Here is a 17209-nt window from a genome sequence, read left to right as displayed (position 1 = left end):
GGGGGTTACCTTCTCCGCTCCTGATCTGGAACCACATGGTCAGACAGCAGGCTTGCTAGGGGGAAGACTTTCTGACCTGGATGTGCTGGGTCATGTGACTGCTGGGAGGAGAGAGGAACAGGAAGGAGGGCAGCCTGAGAGAGCACGAAGCTCAGAGCAGAGTGTGCAGGGGACAGGGCAGGTTGCAGCTACACACAGGGGAGAAGAGAGAACTCTCGTTCAGAGGACAAATCCAGGGGGACTGTGCAGAGAGACTGCATCTTGTGAGCACGTGAGACTAGAGCCTGCAGTGACTGGAGAGGTGTGCTCTGACCCCTGTGCAGAGACAGTGACCACCGTGTGTAGCCCCGGTACCTGCGGTGTTGGTGCAGAGTCCCTGACTCCTGTTGAGAGACTTATAGAGACACAGAGCCCTTGATTCCTGCGGAGAGACTGTTTAGCTTTGGAGCATAGACTCAGAGCAGGGGACACCCTGAATGCCCCCTGCCTTTCTCCATTAACCCCCAAGACCCCTGTTGTTGGTCCTTAGAGACTGCAGAGCCTGCAGCGACTAGAGAGACGACAAGTGCTGCTGCTGATGGTGCCAACGCGGGAGAAGACGACCCTACAAGCAAGTACTCAGCAGACTGATAAGTTCCAAGAACACCTGTTTCTAACTGTTATTCTTTTTTACTGTTTCATATACTGCTTTAAAACCAGTTTAACCCCCACTGCTTTCTCCCTGTGAGGAATATCATATCCCTGTAAATAAAAACCTTTAACTTTTGATCTGTCTCGGCTCCGTGGTGACATACCAGTACCTGCTCATTTATTACAATACCACTCCAAAAAAGTATTCACGAATAGTAGAGAACGACAAATTTTGTCTAAGGAGGTGAATGATGATGAGATGATGGTAAGTCAAGTTGTTGTTAAGTCACCAAGTCAGGAGGATAAGGCTATGTGCACACTTTGTGGTTTCTGCTGCATTTCCGCAGCAGTTTTGGCTCTGCAGAAACGCAGCAGATTCTGCTGCGTTGTACAGTACCTTTATTTCCTATGGAAATAAAAAAACGCTGTGCACATGCTGCGTTTTTCCACGCGGTTTTGCTGTGGTTTTCAGATCTGCGTAGAGAATTTTTTGTGGCCCTGTAGATATTTTTCTATAAGTTTCTAAAACTTGAGGTTGGGTCTATTTATTGCATCTACTATTGTATATCAATTTATTTATTTCCTAAATTATTTCAATGTGTCGTACACGTGCTCTGCCGGGTGTATGCATTCAGATCTGCGCACCATAAAAATGGCTTTTTATTGATTATTTTTGGTGCGCAGTCTATACTAAAATAGAACCGAGAAAAAGGAGTACAAAGATCTGTATATAATATAAAATATATCACATTTTATTAATATTACATCATGGAAAAATGTATTTTAAGGACAATACATTGTTCAAAAATAATTCAAAAAATTTAAAATTACAAAGGACATGAACAGTGACAATGTGGTATGAATAATTCATGTAAGGACAGGGTATAAAAATCTGAATTGAATTATCTATAGATCTTTCACAACCATTTATCCCGATGCATATGTGACCAATAACAATAGGAGACTAGTCTATATCACTAAGTACATAATAATCACCTATACCCAGGGTATTAAATTCCAAAATAATTAAAAGTGCAAAACTACAATCATAAAAAAGACTTCTTACCCAGTATGTCCAAATTACCACAAATAAAGCAGCCCCAACGCACGTTTCGCTTGGGCTTCCTCAGGGGTCTATGCTCACACTGTGTGTTACAACTATATATATATATATATATATATATATACACCCCTACAGCTGTACCCAATTCACATCAAGTAACGGCGCACGTCATTGAAAGCGCCCGAACCGGAAGTGACATCATTCCCACAATCCAGTGCAGCATACATCACTACTAACTCGTTACCATGGAATCCATACATAGCCTATAATTAATATAGAAACACATGTAAAAATATAAGAAGCGGCGCCCGATCCGGACATGGCCCTGCTCCCATAATATAATGGCGCACTTGATCGCAGCCATTCTCACGGCGGTAATAATGGTGCCCAACCCGGAAATGACCTCACTCCCATAATACATAGCGGCGCACATAATCATTGCCGCTACCACGGCAACAGTGACAGTGCCCAGCCCGGAAGTGACATCACTCCCAGGATACAAAGCGGCACACAGAATCACAGCCGTTACCACGGCAACAGTGACGGTGCCAAATCTATAATTGATCTCACTCCCAAGGTGTTTTACAGCATATATAAACACAGCCGTTACTACAATAACAATTAACACTCCGAATCATAAATAAAGCCAGAAACCGGGAACGATATCATTCCTCCTACACCATGTGACGTCCGCGATCACACGGCCATTGCCATGACAACAATAAACAGACCATCTCATAAGTCGGGCCACAGTCCGGAAATGACATCACTCACATGTTTGCTGCAATAGGACTACAGCTCCACCTGTGGGGAGCTTTAACATCTTTGCTGCACCACACCACCAGTCCCAGAGGATCTGCATGCAGCGTCGGCCTAACACCTCAATTGCCGAACACCACAGGTGGCGTCACGAACTATTAATCTAAGCCATTGTACTCCCACCATTCAATTTCCTCTATTACTTGGGCGCCTAGGGCCACGGTCCGGGTCACCGCTGCTGTGACACATCCCGCTGATACCGGCCCGGTACCGAGTACCCCACAGCCCCGGGAGGGCGACATATAAACATATAAGAAAATCCAAATGTAAAATTGTTAAAAGTGCATCGCTAATAATGGGACAGTTTAAGAGATCCAGACAGAAGGAAGTATGCTCTGTTAGGTGCCTTAAATCAAGCATGGCATGTGTTGGATGTTATGCCTGCGCTTGCTCAGGTCATATTGCCACGCACTGCAAATTGTCAGGTACAAAAAGAGAGAGGAAAAATTGCTCTATTAAAAGTTATAAATGTGGTCACTTTGGACATATTGCAAGGAAGTGAAATTGTGGAGAGTCTAGCAATATTGTCATGACTAACAGGCATTTACGCAGACAGAATAGCATTTTCCCTCTGTCTTATGTGACTCACCATGTGCAGACAGCTCAAAATGGCCGATTACAGTCAGGGAGCAAAGGCCGAATTTGATCCCTAGTTGGCTTTGATTCAAACTCAGTACATCGAAGGGCAACAGAGTTTCTAACATGCCTGTAAAATATTCAGAATTGAGAGTCCTCAGTGGTTGATACCTTTCAATGGCTAACTGAAAAGATGGTAACACATTGCAAGCTTTCGAGACTACTCATGTCTCTTCTTCAGGCTGGACTAATACAAAATCTGAAAGGACTCTCAATTCTGAATATTTTTCTATCTACTGGCTAACACGGTACAAAGATATACATCTTTCCTGTATTAACATGCCTGTACTGTTTCTTTATGTGTATGATTGTTTTGTTGTATTAGCTTATTTAACTGTTCCTCTGTTTACTAGGTTTGTTCTTTTACAATTTAAATATATTGATAGACCTGGGAAGTTCAGGCAAGTGGCAAAAAAGTTTTATCTGAGGCTCAATATAAATGCAATTTGTAACAGGAGTTGTTAGTATGCTGGGTTTTTTGTGTTTTCTATCAGAAACCCTGTGAAGTGAAAAAAGGTTTTACCTTTATTTTTAGCTCCAGTTTTTCAATAGGATTCATAAAAATAAAAGCAGCACAGATCGCAGGATAATAGAGCCACATCCACAGATGGTTTTATTGCATGGACTAAGATAGGTAGAGAGGTGTGGACAGGTATACATTGTGCACCTAGGCCTTGAAGTTCAAGTGGGTTGTGGCTGCCTATACATCTTAATCAGAGGTATGTGTCATTGGAGAGAACAGAACCAAGGGATGGGCAGTTTCATGATGTAGAAGAATGCCTTTCCTTACTCATGAGACTGGCAGTTAGCCCCTGGGACGTTCCTCCTGAAATCCTGCCAACTATACACGATAAGCCTTTGTCTCTGTGTAGTCGATTTGAAGTTATGCACTGGAAAATAAGTAGCTGCGAGGGTTGTATGCTACTCTTGTGAATTGTGAAAAACTGGGAGGGATATCTGTATAGGAAACAGAAGCTATTGACTAGGAACGAACTTAAGAAAAATTGCATTTATTTTGTCATGTCCAGGTGTCACAAAAAAGAAGCGGCCCAGCCCAAAAACGCCCCCACAAAGACCGACCACGATGGGGCGGGACGGGGGGTGTAATATGGACCCTCTATACCACAGAGGGTGACCCGCGCCTACCCGAACTAGGGAAGGGCAGCGACTGGGATTCTGTAGCAGCTGAGCATGTGGACCAGAGAAGACACGTAGGACTTGATTACACCGCACAACTTCAGATATAGAGAACATAAAGTTTACTAAAGTAAAGTCACACAGTACATAAACCAAACATGACTATGCCAGGCTCCCGATTCCACACCACCCAGACGGGTACCACCCAGTGGACCCCAAGACACCAACAGATCACCGAGACACACATAGGCGGGACATAGGGACATCAAGACACAGGCAGGACTTCAGGGTACATGAGGTCATCAGGATGCGGGCAGGACATCAGGGTACACGAGGACATCTGGACGCAGGCAGGGCATCAGGGTACAGGAGGACATTGGGACATTAGGACACAGGCAGGATATCAGGGTCGCCCACAGGACATCAGAGTCACTGGCAGACATCAGACAGGAGTCGTTCAGTTCCAGACATCCGACACGACCTAAAGGCACTACTGTGGTCATCAGGCTCCGGATCGTCAGGTTTCAGACTGCGGTCGTCAGGTTCCAGGCATCGGACCTAGGAAGGAACTCAAGCGTGACGGTGCTAGAACCGCAGGATTGCTGGGCCTGCATGGAGCTAGCACCACATGGTAGCCAGAGCATAGGGTAGTAGAAGCTCAGCAGAAAAACTGGTTACAGGAGACTCAAAGTCACTGGGTGCGAGGCTCCAGACACAGAGGAATTCCAGGAACATAACACAGCAGACACAGTTCAGACAGGGTCAGGTACAGGACAGGTACAGGATCAAGGATTCAGGTCTGGATATACTGCCTCCAGGACAGGCTCAGGAACAGGACAATACAGGAATCAAGGCAAGGACTTTGGTACCAAAACATAGACAGGAGAGGTCCAGGAACACAAAACACACATGGCAAATTTCAGGAGCTTTGTGAGTAGCTCTGGACCAGCCCTTAGGGCATAGGAACTTTATATAGGAGCTGCCCCTCAGCAATTAGCTGGGGACAGCATTTCAAGTACACACACTAATCCTGATAAAAGCTGGGGAGGTGTAGCCGTGCACGCTCTAAGCACAAACAGAAACCATTACTGCACAGTCAGTGCAGGAACTGAGGCTCAGGGCACCTAGCAGTGGCTGCATGCCCAGACACATGGAAAGTCATGCACCAGCTGCAAATGACCTCTCAACCCGACAGCTTCCACAGTGGCAACCAGGGACTGCGCATGTGGATGGTCATGCAGCAGAGCAAAGACCTAATAACATATGCACGACTATGCAGCAGAGCAGGGACCTGAGCAGGCTCCATACAGGTAACAGCCAACAGTTTCCCAGCTCAATTAGGGGGAAATGAGCAAAGGGTTAAAGAAAAAACATGCATTGGATTCCAATAAAGAAGAAAACGGATCGCACTCCCCGGTAAAAGTCACTTTTTATTCCAACATTTTAAAAACATGCATTGCCACGCCGACAAGCAGATACAGACAGAACGGCATGACACCAGGGATCAGCTATGCTATATGAACTTTCTGGGCACTCTAGGAAAGGTTAACAGGGGGAGAAACAGTCTAAAGAATGAGTGAGTTTGGTGGGACAGGGAAACATAAAATAAAGGATGTCATCCAGTGCCAGGATGTTGATTAACTGCATTGAGAGAACTCCCAGTAGTGTATTGTTACCTTAATCCCATTTTAGGTATTGATGTAGAAGAACACTTCACTATAGAGAGAAGATTTAACCTTAGCTCAGATACCCCTGTGAGGCTCCATGAGATCACTGTTGCGTTTGGTTTTGGCACTGAGCTGAAACATTTCCTGTCTGATTTCGGCCATGAGGAGGAGACTGCAATAAAGCTCCAAAGCAACCTATACATAATAATGTATATTGGACTGTTTCTGATTTGCCGGAGGACTAAAAGACTGACCGCTCAACTGCCCAGAAGTCAAGTTGAGTGTCATGAAATTAGCCAGACACATATCTTAGGGACATTTGACAAATCCAGGTCTTTACACCAGATCCAATATGCATTATATATAAATAATGATTGTGGAACAAAAAGGAAATCCAGCAAGAACTCAGCAAACCAGGGTTGGAGTAAAATGATGCTTTTCTTTATTTCTTCAACAAGGTATAAAAACGACCCACAAGAATCAGAAACCAGAGTACATGGCAGAAATAAGCGCAAATGGGACTACGCATTTCGGCGGCCTAATCCTCCTTCTTCACAGTCCAAACCTCATTGCTGCAGCTGGACACTGATACACATACTCTATAAATAATGATTGTATATAAATAATGATGAAAGCATTCTATTTTTTGTAAATATCTGGGTCATCCTCTCTGTTCTCACACTCCTCACCCTGAGATTCACCCTCCTCCTATTCATGCCCTTACACCACAGTACAGTCCGTGTGCGCCTCTGGTATCTAAGTCTCATCAGGATCACCTCCCCCTGGTGGTTAATATCTAGTGACGAGGGTCTAGGTTCTGCTCGGACCCTACTTTGTCCGGACCTGGATCCAACATGAAAAATTGTTGGGCAGCGGTGAAGAAACTTTCCTTCTTTGGATTCTGTGAATCATCTGAGCAGATCTCTGATGCCCATGGAATAGAATGTGTGAACAACTCTGCATAATGGCCCATCTGTGGTTCCCCACAGTCAGTTGGAAATTTATGACTCGGGGGGGGGGGGGAACAAGGGTGATTGGTGTGGCAGCTCTGAGGATTGTACTGTGTGTGATATTAAGGTGGGGGAAGAGGAGGAGAGGCCACTTGATGCGGTACTTGCCATCCACTGGAGCACAGGCTTTTCTGGCCCTCATCTACAAGGCATACCACTGTGCGGCTGCCAAAGATAGGGAGTGGAGTAGTCTGTCCAGTGAAAGATGCTGTCAGTGGTCTTTGGATAGGATGAGGCAGTGTTTGTTCAGTTGAGCTTTCATTAACATTAGCAACTAACCCATGTACAGGTTGAACACCAAGTCTATTCCCCCTTCCAACACTACTTCGCTGTTTCCCAATCTTGTTGTATGCAGCTTTTCCATCTTATAACCTGCTGCTTCACAACCTCAGTGTCACGTGGACCCGTCCTGTGTGACACGACCCGCAGGATCGGTAACTAAAACAACAAGACAAGGAACGCGTAACTGTCATGTGTAATGTGACCCGCAGGCCGGTAACTGAAACAGCAAGACACAGGGAAAGGGGCAACAGTTACAACGGTCGGCCCTACGATAGGGACCGGGGATGTGGAGACCTCCTGCACTCCCCTGAGTCAGTGTCCCTCCACTCATAATGATCCCTAGGCCTGTTCCGCACCGGGCGCCGATCAGGAGACCTGTCACCCTAGCATACCCTACACCTATCCCTTGCTAGGGAGCTGGGTGTTGCAGGCACTGGCCCCACCGCTGTACTAATACACACCAGGGAAAAATACAAACAGGGGAAACACAAAAAGACTTATCTTGCTCTGCTGCAGCAACAGGCAGCAGAGTGCATCACCGGATTAACTTTTCGCATTGATTCGACACCTCAGAGCCATCTGCCACCTTCACCATCTCACTTTGCTGTGGACACCGGGCAGCCAGAGATCAACACTAGTTTCAGCAGTGGCTCCAACCTTCAAGCCAGCTGCTAACTTCACCAGGTTTTTGCAGTGGCTTCACACCTCAGCCAGCTGCTCCCTTCACCATGGTTGGAATCCCAAAAATACGCTATCACCAACACCTGCTCATAGACCATGTGACCCTATATAGGAAAAGGGAATGGTCAAATGATCAGGTGCTAAAGGCTGCTATAATCCCAGTGACCACCGGGGGCAAAAGGCAAAGCCAAGAAAAAAAAAAGGTTGCTAGTGCATTTTATCTGTCATGATCCAGCATGGATCATGACACTTAGGCCCACAGCTGTCAGTCATCTATCACTAAATGAACAATCAGTATTTATATTCTTAGATAGTGTGCCTGAACATCACTGTTATAACTAACAATGTTTAAGTGGAAATCTGGCCTTCTGATTTCTCACTGATACACAGTTTTATCAAAAACAATTTCTAATAGCTAATTGGGCCTCCTCGCTGTACCCCAATATTAGGCATAATAATTTAAGTGGAAACCTGGCCTTCTGATTTTTTACTGATACACAGTTTTATTACAAAAAATTTGGATTAGCTAAGTGGGTCTCCTGGCTGCACCCCAATATTAGAGCTAAAGATGTTTAAGTGGAAATCTAGCCTACTGATTTGTCACTGAAACACAGTTTTATCACAAACCATTTGGATTGACTAATTCAGCCTCCTTGCTGCACTATATAAACTGGGTCCTGGCTAGCACTCATTGTCAGAGGTTAGCTTTTCCTGTATGGCTGGAGGTTGTTTATGGTTGTTATTAGAGAAGGCATTTGGTGGATTTATCTGTGACTGTTGCTAGGTTTTGAATGTGTGATAATTCCCTTTCTTCTCCTTCTTTGGTTTAATCCCATCCTCCACTCCCTGCCGTATACCTCTTTTGCTTGTGTGAGTATATTTGAATGTTTGGTCTTTTTCATTATCCCTGTTTATATTACCTTGCTAGTCTGGTTGGTGTATTACAGTACATTCTTACTCCCCTCTACCCTGGGTGGGGGTAGGATACAGACTGACGGCAGATTCAGAAGCTAAGACATGGTATATAGCCCCAGTGTCTTCACCATCAGAAGTAACTCAGGCAACAGGGTGAGCTAGGGTGCCCATAGCATTAAGGACAGGAAAGGAGCCCCTGGTCCCGGGACACTCGACAACAGAGTTGTGATAAACTGTTTCACTCAGCAGCAGTAGACTAGGTACTTGGGATGCTATAAAATGTTGTATTGCCCTTTCCATCACACGTATCCAGCAACAAAAAAATGAAATGAAAAGTTTACAGGTTTTGGAAAATGGCAACACAGTTAAAAATGTTGTTTAACAAATTTGCGTTTTTTTCACCAATCAATTGTTAAAAATAAATTGGAAAAGTTTGTTATGGGCATAATTGTACTGATGAGGAGAATCATATTGCCACATCACTTTTACTACACAGTGCATACTGAAAATACAATTCCCCAAACAGTGTTAGAATTGTGAGTCTTTTTCATAATTTCGCTGCACTTGGAATTTTATTCTTGTTTTACAGTACACTATGTGGAAAAATGAATGGAGTCATTGAAAAGTTCAACCTATACGCAAAAAAACAACCCCTCATATTTCTATTTGGACGGAGAAATAAAATAAAGTTATGGACGAAGGGGAGGGAAAAACAAAAATAAAAATGGAAATTGACCATGTCCTGAAAGGTGTGGTATGATTAGACAAAACGCTACTCTGAATATTTGGATTTAGCAAGTCTCCTTCTTAATGTTTACACGCAAGGACACAGTAGTACTTCATATACATGTTTAGGCAGTCAGAATCAGCTTTTTCTCCAAGTATCTCCCGGAATCTGTAACAATAAGATATATTCTGTATTATAGAAATGTGTAAATGTTTTAGAAGACTGCTTATTAAATGTTATATCGTGATATATTCTAAGTGTTCCATCACAAAAATAATACTTTATTATTATTTATTTGGAATGTAAAATTCTGCAGTTGACTGATATTCCTCAAGAAGGAGGAGGAGGATAAGTGTCCACCACAAATGTCAAAATTCCGCTCTTTTTATTAACTTCATGCTAAACCTTTGCGAAGTTTTTATGCTAGTTACTGCTTTTGTAGTAGTAATGTCTCTTTACTGCCATTATGGTTCTGGTTTTTATAATACTCCTTGAGGACCACTGAAGTGTACCTTAGGCTAGTTTCACACTTGCTTTTTTTTGCAGCGCGTTTTTCCCACAAAAAAACGCATTGAAAAAACGCATACATAAGCATACAACTGCTGCGTTTTTTTCAAGCATTTTTATGAGCATGCATGAAAAAAACGCAGCGTTTTTATGCGTTTGTATGCGTTTTTAGTGCGTTTTTACCGCGTTTGTGTTTTTTTCCAACATTTTTAGGTGGCCCCTCACACTACCCAAACCATGACTTTACTAACCCTAACCCTGACCCTAACCCTAACCCTAACCCTGACCCTAACCCTAACCCTGACCCTAACCCTTAACCAAATCATACTTAACCCTAACCCAAACCCTAAACCCTAACTAACCCTAACCCTAACCCTAACCCTGACCCTAACCCTAACCCTGACCCTAACCCTAACCCTAACCCTAACCCTGACCCTAACCCTAACCCTAACCCTGACCCTAACCCTTAACAAAACCATACTTAACCCTAACCCTGACCCTAACCCTAACCCTAACCCTAACCCTGACCCTAACCCTAACCCTAACCCTAACCCTGACCCTAACCCTAACCCTAACCCTGACCCTAACCCTTAACAAAACCATACTTAACCCTAATCCTGACCCTAACCCTGACCCTAATCCTTAACAAAACCATACTTAACCCTAACCCTGACCTTAACCCTAACCCTGACCCTAACCCTAACCCTGACCCTAACCCTAACCCTAACCCTGACCCTAACCCTTAACAAAACCATACTTAACCCTAATCCTGACCCTAACCCTGACCCTAATCCTTAACAAAACCATACTTAACCCTAACCCTGACCCTAACCCTGACCCTAACCCTAACCCTAACCCTGACCCTAACCCTTAACAAAACCATACTTAACCCTAATCCTGACCCTAACCCTGACCCTAATCCTTAACAAAACCATACTTAACCCTAACCCTGACCCTAACCCTAACCCTGACCCTAACCCTAACCCTAACCCTGACCCTAACCCTAACCCTAACCCTAACCCTGACCCTAACCCTTAACAAAACCATACTTAACCCTAATCCTGACCCTAACCCTGACCCTAACCCTTAACAAAACCATACTTAACCCTAACCCTGACCCTAACCCTAACCCTGACCCCAACCCTAACCCTAACCCTGACCCTAACCCTAACCCTAACCCTAACCCTGACCCTAACCCTTAACAAAACCATACTTAACCCCAATCCTGACCCTAACCCTGACCCTAACCCTTAACCAAACCATACTTAACCCTAACCCTGACCCAAACCCCAACCCTAACCCTGACCCTGACCCTAACCCTAACCCTAAACCCCCTTAACTAACCCTAACGCTAACCCAAACCCCTAAATTCCATGGTTAAAAAAAAAAAACGCATATGCAAAAAAACGCATACATGAGCATGCCAGTGCGCACATATGCGCATCCATAGGCTATAATGGCCATTTTTAGCGCAAAACGTGCGCATATGTGCGCATGCGCTTTTTTGCAGGGCCAAAAAATGCAACATGCTGCGTCTGGAAAATACCAACGCACACCCCAAAAAAACGCAGCACATGAAAATCGCATACATGCGCTTACCAGCGCGCAGGTATGCGCACCCATGTTAAATATAGGGGAAAAAACGCATGCGCAGGTATGCGTTTTTTTCCAGCGCTAAAAAACGCAAATGTGAAACCAGCCTTAGTTGGGTGGTCCGAAGGCGAAAGTAAATTTTATCTAAATTTCTATTTAGTTGATGCCATATTCTAAGCTATTTTCTTTCCCCACTATTCCCTAAAAAACAAGTCAACTGTTAATCTAATTTTTTTACCGCAGCGGTTTCTAAACGCATGGAAGAAGCCAAAACCGCGGAAAAATCCGCAAAATTAATGAGCATGCTGCGTTTTTTACCGCGATGCGGTTTTTTCGCGGTAAAAAAACGCATCAATGTGCACAAAAAGTGCAAAATGCATAGAAATGACTGTGCAGCTTATTTTTAGCGGTTTTATAGCGGTTTTATAGCGAAAAAACGCTGTGTGTGAACACAGCCTTAACATGATATATTTAAAGGGATTGTTTACTACTTTTTAACAAGGGAACAATAAACCCACAGTGCTTAAAATATAAAAGAATAAATCAGACACATTTACCACACCAGTGCTACACCTCTGTTTTGATCTTGGCTTCTGCTTTTAGTGGTAGGTCGTGACATAATGGCCACAGGCAATTATTGGTCACTGATTGACTGCAGTCTTGACATTCCATAGGAGCAGAAGCAACAGTGTTTCTTCTAACTTGGACAGAATGTATATGCTCCAGTTGAGCGGCTAATTAAAGGTATTAGGCTCATTAGGTGAGATGGACCCTCAAAGCCCAAGGTCCGGGAAGGCACACCGGCCATGGACATTGGGCAGCAGGCAGTTGAGACATGTAGAAAAAGGGAGCAGAGAAATAGGAGTCCCAAAACAGGAGGCAGAGGTCCTGGAGACTGCAGACAGGTAGCAGAATTTCTGGAAGACCAGGAGCAGGTAACTGAGGTCTTGGAAGCTACAAATGGACAGAAGGCATTGTGGAAGCTGCAGGCAGAAACATAGCACAGGTTTTGAAAGATCAGCAACAGGTAGCAGAGATCCTGGAAGCCGCAGGTGAACAGTTGATATCCTGAAAGTTGCAGCAAACACATAGAAGACGTCCTGTAAAACAAGAAGCAGGTAGCAGGGTCCTTAAAATTGCAGTCAAACAGAAGACATCTGGGAAGCTGCAGGTGGACATGTAGCAGAGGTTTTGAAGACCAGAAATAGGTAGCAGAGGTTCAGGAAGACATGGGCAGTCAGACATCCTGGAAACTGCAGACGGACATGTCCTGTAGCAGAGGTCCTGGAAGACTGGGAAAAAGTAAGCAGAGGTCCTGAAAGAATGGGAACAGGTAGCTGAGGTCCTGAAAGCTGCAGGCAGATAGGAGATGCCTTGGAAACTGCAGGTCGATAGCACATGTCGTGGAAACCCAGGAACAGGTAGCCAAAGTCTGGGAAGACGGGGAACATGTAGCAGAGATCCTGGAAGCTGTAAAAGGACAGCAGACATCCTTGAAGCTACAAACGGACATGTAGCAGAGGTCATGGAAAACTGGGAACAGGTAGCAGAGGCCCTGGAAATTGCAGGCAGACAGGAGACATCCTGGAAGTTGCAGGAGATACATAGCAGAGGTCTTGGAAGACCGGGAAGGGGTGGCGGAAGTCATGGAAGCCACAGGTGGACAGAAGATATCCTGAAACTCGCAAGTGGACATGTAGCAGAAGTCCTGGAAGACCAGAAATGGATAGCAGAGATCCTGAAAGCGAAGGCGGACAGGAGACATCTTGGAAGCTACAGGCAGACATGTAGCAGAGGTTACGAAGATGTCTTGAAAGCAGCAGAACAGGAGACTGGGAACAGGTAGCAGAGGTATTGGAGGTCACAGGCGGACAGGAAATGTCTTGAAAGCCACAGGCAGACACGGGGCAGATATCGTGGAAGACTGGGAATGGGCACCAGTGGTTCTGGAAATCAGGCAGAAAAAAATGTCCTGGCAGCCACAGGCGGACACCTAGCAGATGTCTTGGGAAACCAAGAATAAGTTGCAGACAGAACTCCAGAGCAGCTACAAAGTCATATAGGCCCAGGCAGATGATCACATGGGATCATGCCAGGCCATCTGCAAAGCCCAAAATACAGCACAACGGCATTCAGCTGGGTTGAGGGGAGGAAAGCCTGGATCCAGAACAGGTGCATAACAATGGGGGTGCAGTGTTGGTCTAGTGTGTGAGTTTTATGTTATTGTTTAAGCACCAGGGATCCATTGAGCTCATTAGTAAATAGTCAATAATCCCTTTATTATTTATTTACCCAAAAAATCATTGTGTTATTATATGGAACATTTGGCATGATTTCACATGAGTTTCGTCTTCAGGACAGTTAACAGCAATCTATTTTATCCTATGGCAATCTTCTCAGATAAAAACTAGAAATCCACAAAATGACTTAAATATTACAGATAACTATGGAAATGTCATGACACACCTTTCTTCAGTTCGTATTAGAATTTTTTCTGCTCTTTTCATATCTTTTTCTTTCAACTGCTCACACAAATAAATGGCCTGGATGAATCCAATAATTTCAGGAATAGACAGCTGAATTTTGGCAGGTATATCTGTAACACTAGATGAGAAGAATATATTCTTGTGAGATAGCGTATATAGCGAGTTTATATAGCGCACTGCAACAAAAATAATAGTTTACTCAACATTATAAAATAATTACTATACTAAGAAAAAAACTTGTTTTTTTTTGTAACAAACCACTCTATCCAGTGTTTAACACCAGGGGATGTTTCCCCATGTTGTCAGCTCCCTGCTTCAGGATGCATTCACACATTGGTGTGTGTTGCTATCCAAGAGAAACTTTTTTTTATCAGGTGTCATCCTAGTTGCATCCATTTTTTTCTTATCCATTTTTTCACTGTGCAAGTAGACTAAAGGGCCTTTTACCCATAGCGATATCGCTACATGTGACACTCACCTCTGATCGGCTCCCCCACTGGTTATCGGTGATCACGCAAGAACGTCCTGGGCCTTTTTCTCGTCGTCGGCTTCCTGCTGGCGCCGACGAGCGACTCATGGATGCAGGTGGAAGAAGTCATCATCGCCGCGTCTGAAAGGTGGGTATCGACCGCCGACCGCTGCTGCATCGCTAGTGAGATCTGCCTGTTTAGCAGCTCACTAGCGACCATTTAGCGATGCACCAGCGATCCTGACCTGGTCGTATCGTTGTCGGGATCGCTGGTGCATCGCTAAATGTAACGGGGCCTTTAGTTATTTTGTGAATTGACTCTTAGCAATGGATCATTAAAAATGGATAAAACTAGGATGGAACTCTGAAATACGAGGCTATGTTTGCACGTTGCATTTTTGCTGTTTTGCAAATTAAAAGCTGCTTTTTATAATACCAGCAAAAACTGAGATTTCAGAAAACTCATGCACGTACATTTTTTTCCTGACTGAACTAGAAAACTGCTATTTTTTTTTCAAAGACTGCAGAATGTCAATTCTTTCAGCCTTTTTGCAGCATTTTGCCTTGTTTTTTCAAGCATAGAAAGCAATGAGTAAGTGCAACAAAGAAGCAAAAACACAGAAAAAAAGTTGCCTTTAGTTTTTGGCGCGTTTGTAGTGGAAAAAGCACGTACAGCAGGATATGAAACGCATTTATTTTTGCGATTTTTCTTAATTTTATATCAAAATGTCTTGGTCTCCTCACCTGAAAATGGCAGTTAGGAATATTACGGTTTAATTAAACTAGTGATATGTGCTAAAGCAAACAATTCCCAAAGAAATTCAATGGCTCTCCAATGTGTAAAAGTAATCAGTGCCTAACCAATGAGTGAAATAGAACAATGCCTGACCAACTCAATGATCCTGACCAATGTGGAAAGTGAACAGTGTGGTGCTCTGTTTTCCTTGGTCATCATTGCACCATGCTTTGTGAGCGCAAGGTATCATAATGTGACCACTACTACAGTGTATTGTTTTCAACAGTTGAAAGTTGATTGAAGATTTTCATTTGCTAATTGAATAAACTATATGATTTGAAACAGTTTTAAAATAAATATAATACTTAAAAAATAAATGATTCTAAGGCGATCGACATTGTGGAAGACCTTTAAAAATAGTGGTCTTTCACAAAAACTTTGTCTATGAATAGAAAAAGTGGACAATCAACAAGTAAAAACTTACTGTTCCTTGTCTTTTAGTGGAATAGCGTCATACAAATGTTGGTACCGACAAAACATGTCCTTTGTCGATTTGTCAACATACTGGAACAATGTATCCCACACCTGCAAAAATATTTAAAAACTAATAATAGAAAGAAACATTGTGGAGATTTTAACATGATTGGACTGGCCATAATCTTTAAATCAGCCTCAGTTTTGATAAAATTATCAACCCCAAATATTACAGATCCTTAAAGATACAAGACAAGACAACCCCATTTGGATATAATCACATTCCATTTGAATTTATTTCTTATTAGATAATTCCCAAATAACCTATTAGATCTTACTGATAAAAGGTTTAGCCTATGTTATGATAGAAAAAAATTGCAATTTAAATTGTAAGCTCATATGTTCTATGTAGATAGAATGGATCCTTGGGAAAATTTCTTCTGGTTGTCCAAGAAACTCCAATTTAACACTGATAAATTCAAATATGAGCAAACTATTGTCCAACTAAATGATTTCTAGTATAAAGACCTATCTCAACATCACAGACGGTTAAAGAAGCATTCCTCCTCCTATCAAAGTTTATATCCTCCTAATATATTGCAGTCATCATATTATATGGCACTTTGTACTTACAATTGCTAATTTTTGTTTTTCTACCCAGTAAATTCTTCTCTTTTCTCTGCTTTATGTAAAAACAGGAAGTCTCTTGTCCTTGCATTTTTCATTTCCCTCTTTAACTCCTGACCCAGCTGCTCCCTCCTGTCGGGCGACCTTTGCCGTGATGACTTATGCAGGCAAAATTGACCTCCTGTTTTTATATAGATCTTAGAAGGATTCCAAACCGCACATTTAGCGTCTCCCACTCCCACACTACCTCTTTATCCCACCCTCTCTCTGTTATTGTCCCCCAAGGCTCTGTTCTAGGACCACTACTCTTCTCAATTTATACCCTTGTCCTGGGTCAACTCATAAAGTCCCATGGATTCCAGTACCACCTTTATGCTGATGACACTTAGATCTACCGCTCTGGCCCAGACATCACCTCTCTGCTGTCCAGAATCCTGCAGTGTCCATCAGTCATATCCACCTTCTTCTCCTCTCGCTTCCTCAAGCTCAATGTGGACAAATCTGAACTCATCATCTTTCCTCCATCTCACAGATCTTCCCTACCTGACCTATCTATAACAATTAATGACATCACGCTTTCCCCAGTACCGGAAGTCCGCTGCCTCGGAGCAACCCTTGACTCTGCCCTGTCCTTCAAACCACACATCCAAGCTCTTTCTACCTCCTATCGCCTCCAGCTCAAAAATATTTCCAGAATCCGTCCTTTCCTCAACCCTCAATCTACTAAAATGCTTGTGCACGCCCTCATCA

The 17209-nt window shown here is 43.5% G+C and overlaps 1 protein-coding gene across 2 annotated transcripts in view; it reads right to left on the bottom strand.

Moving 5' to 3' along the window:
* Positions 1 to 6371: 6371 nt before the first annotated feature.
* Positions 6372 to 17209, bottom strand: part of LOC141056774 (putative methyltransferase DDB_G0268948) — a 47762-nt gene continuing 36924 nt past the window's right edge. For both annotated transcript variants that reach the window (XM_073553236.1, XM_073553237.1), the window contains exons 4-6: positions 15843 to 15943; positions 14134 to 14271; positions 6372 to 9735 (exon numbers count right to left, since the gene is read on the bottom strand). In XM_073553236.1, the coding sequence (XP_073409337.1) occupies positions 9648 to 9735; positions 14134 to 14271; positions 15843 to 15943 (327 nt within the window). In that variant the 3' untranslated portion in view covers positions 6372 to 9647. The remainder of the gene's footprint in view (positions 9736 to 14133; positions 14272 to 15842; positions 15944 to 17209) is intronic.

This window comes from Dendrobates tinctorius, unplaced genomic scaffold (assembly GCF_039654945.1).
Source record: "Dendrobates tinctorius isolate UK_male_01 unplaced genomic scaffold, ASM3965494v1 ptg000199l, whole genome shotgun sequence".
In the NCBI taxonomy this organism is placed as follows: Eukaryota; Metazoa; Chordata; class Amphibia; order Anura; family Dendrobatidae; genus Dendrobates; species Dendrobates tinctorius.
Note: the sequence above shows the minus strand (reverse complement) of the source record. Positions and strands in the feature narration are given on the sequence as shown.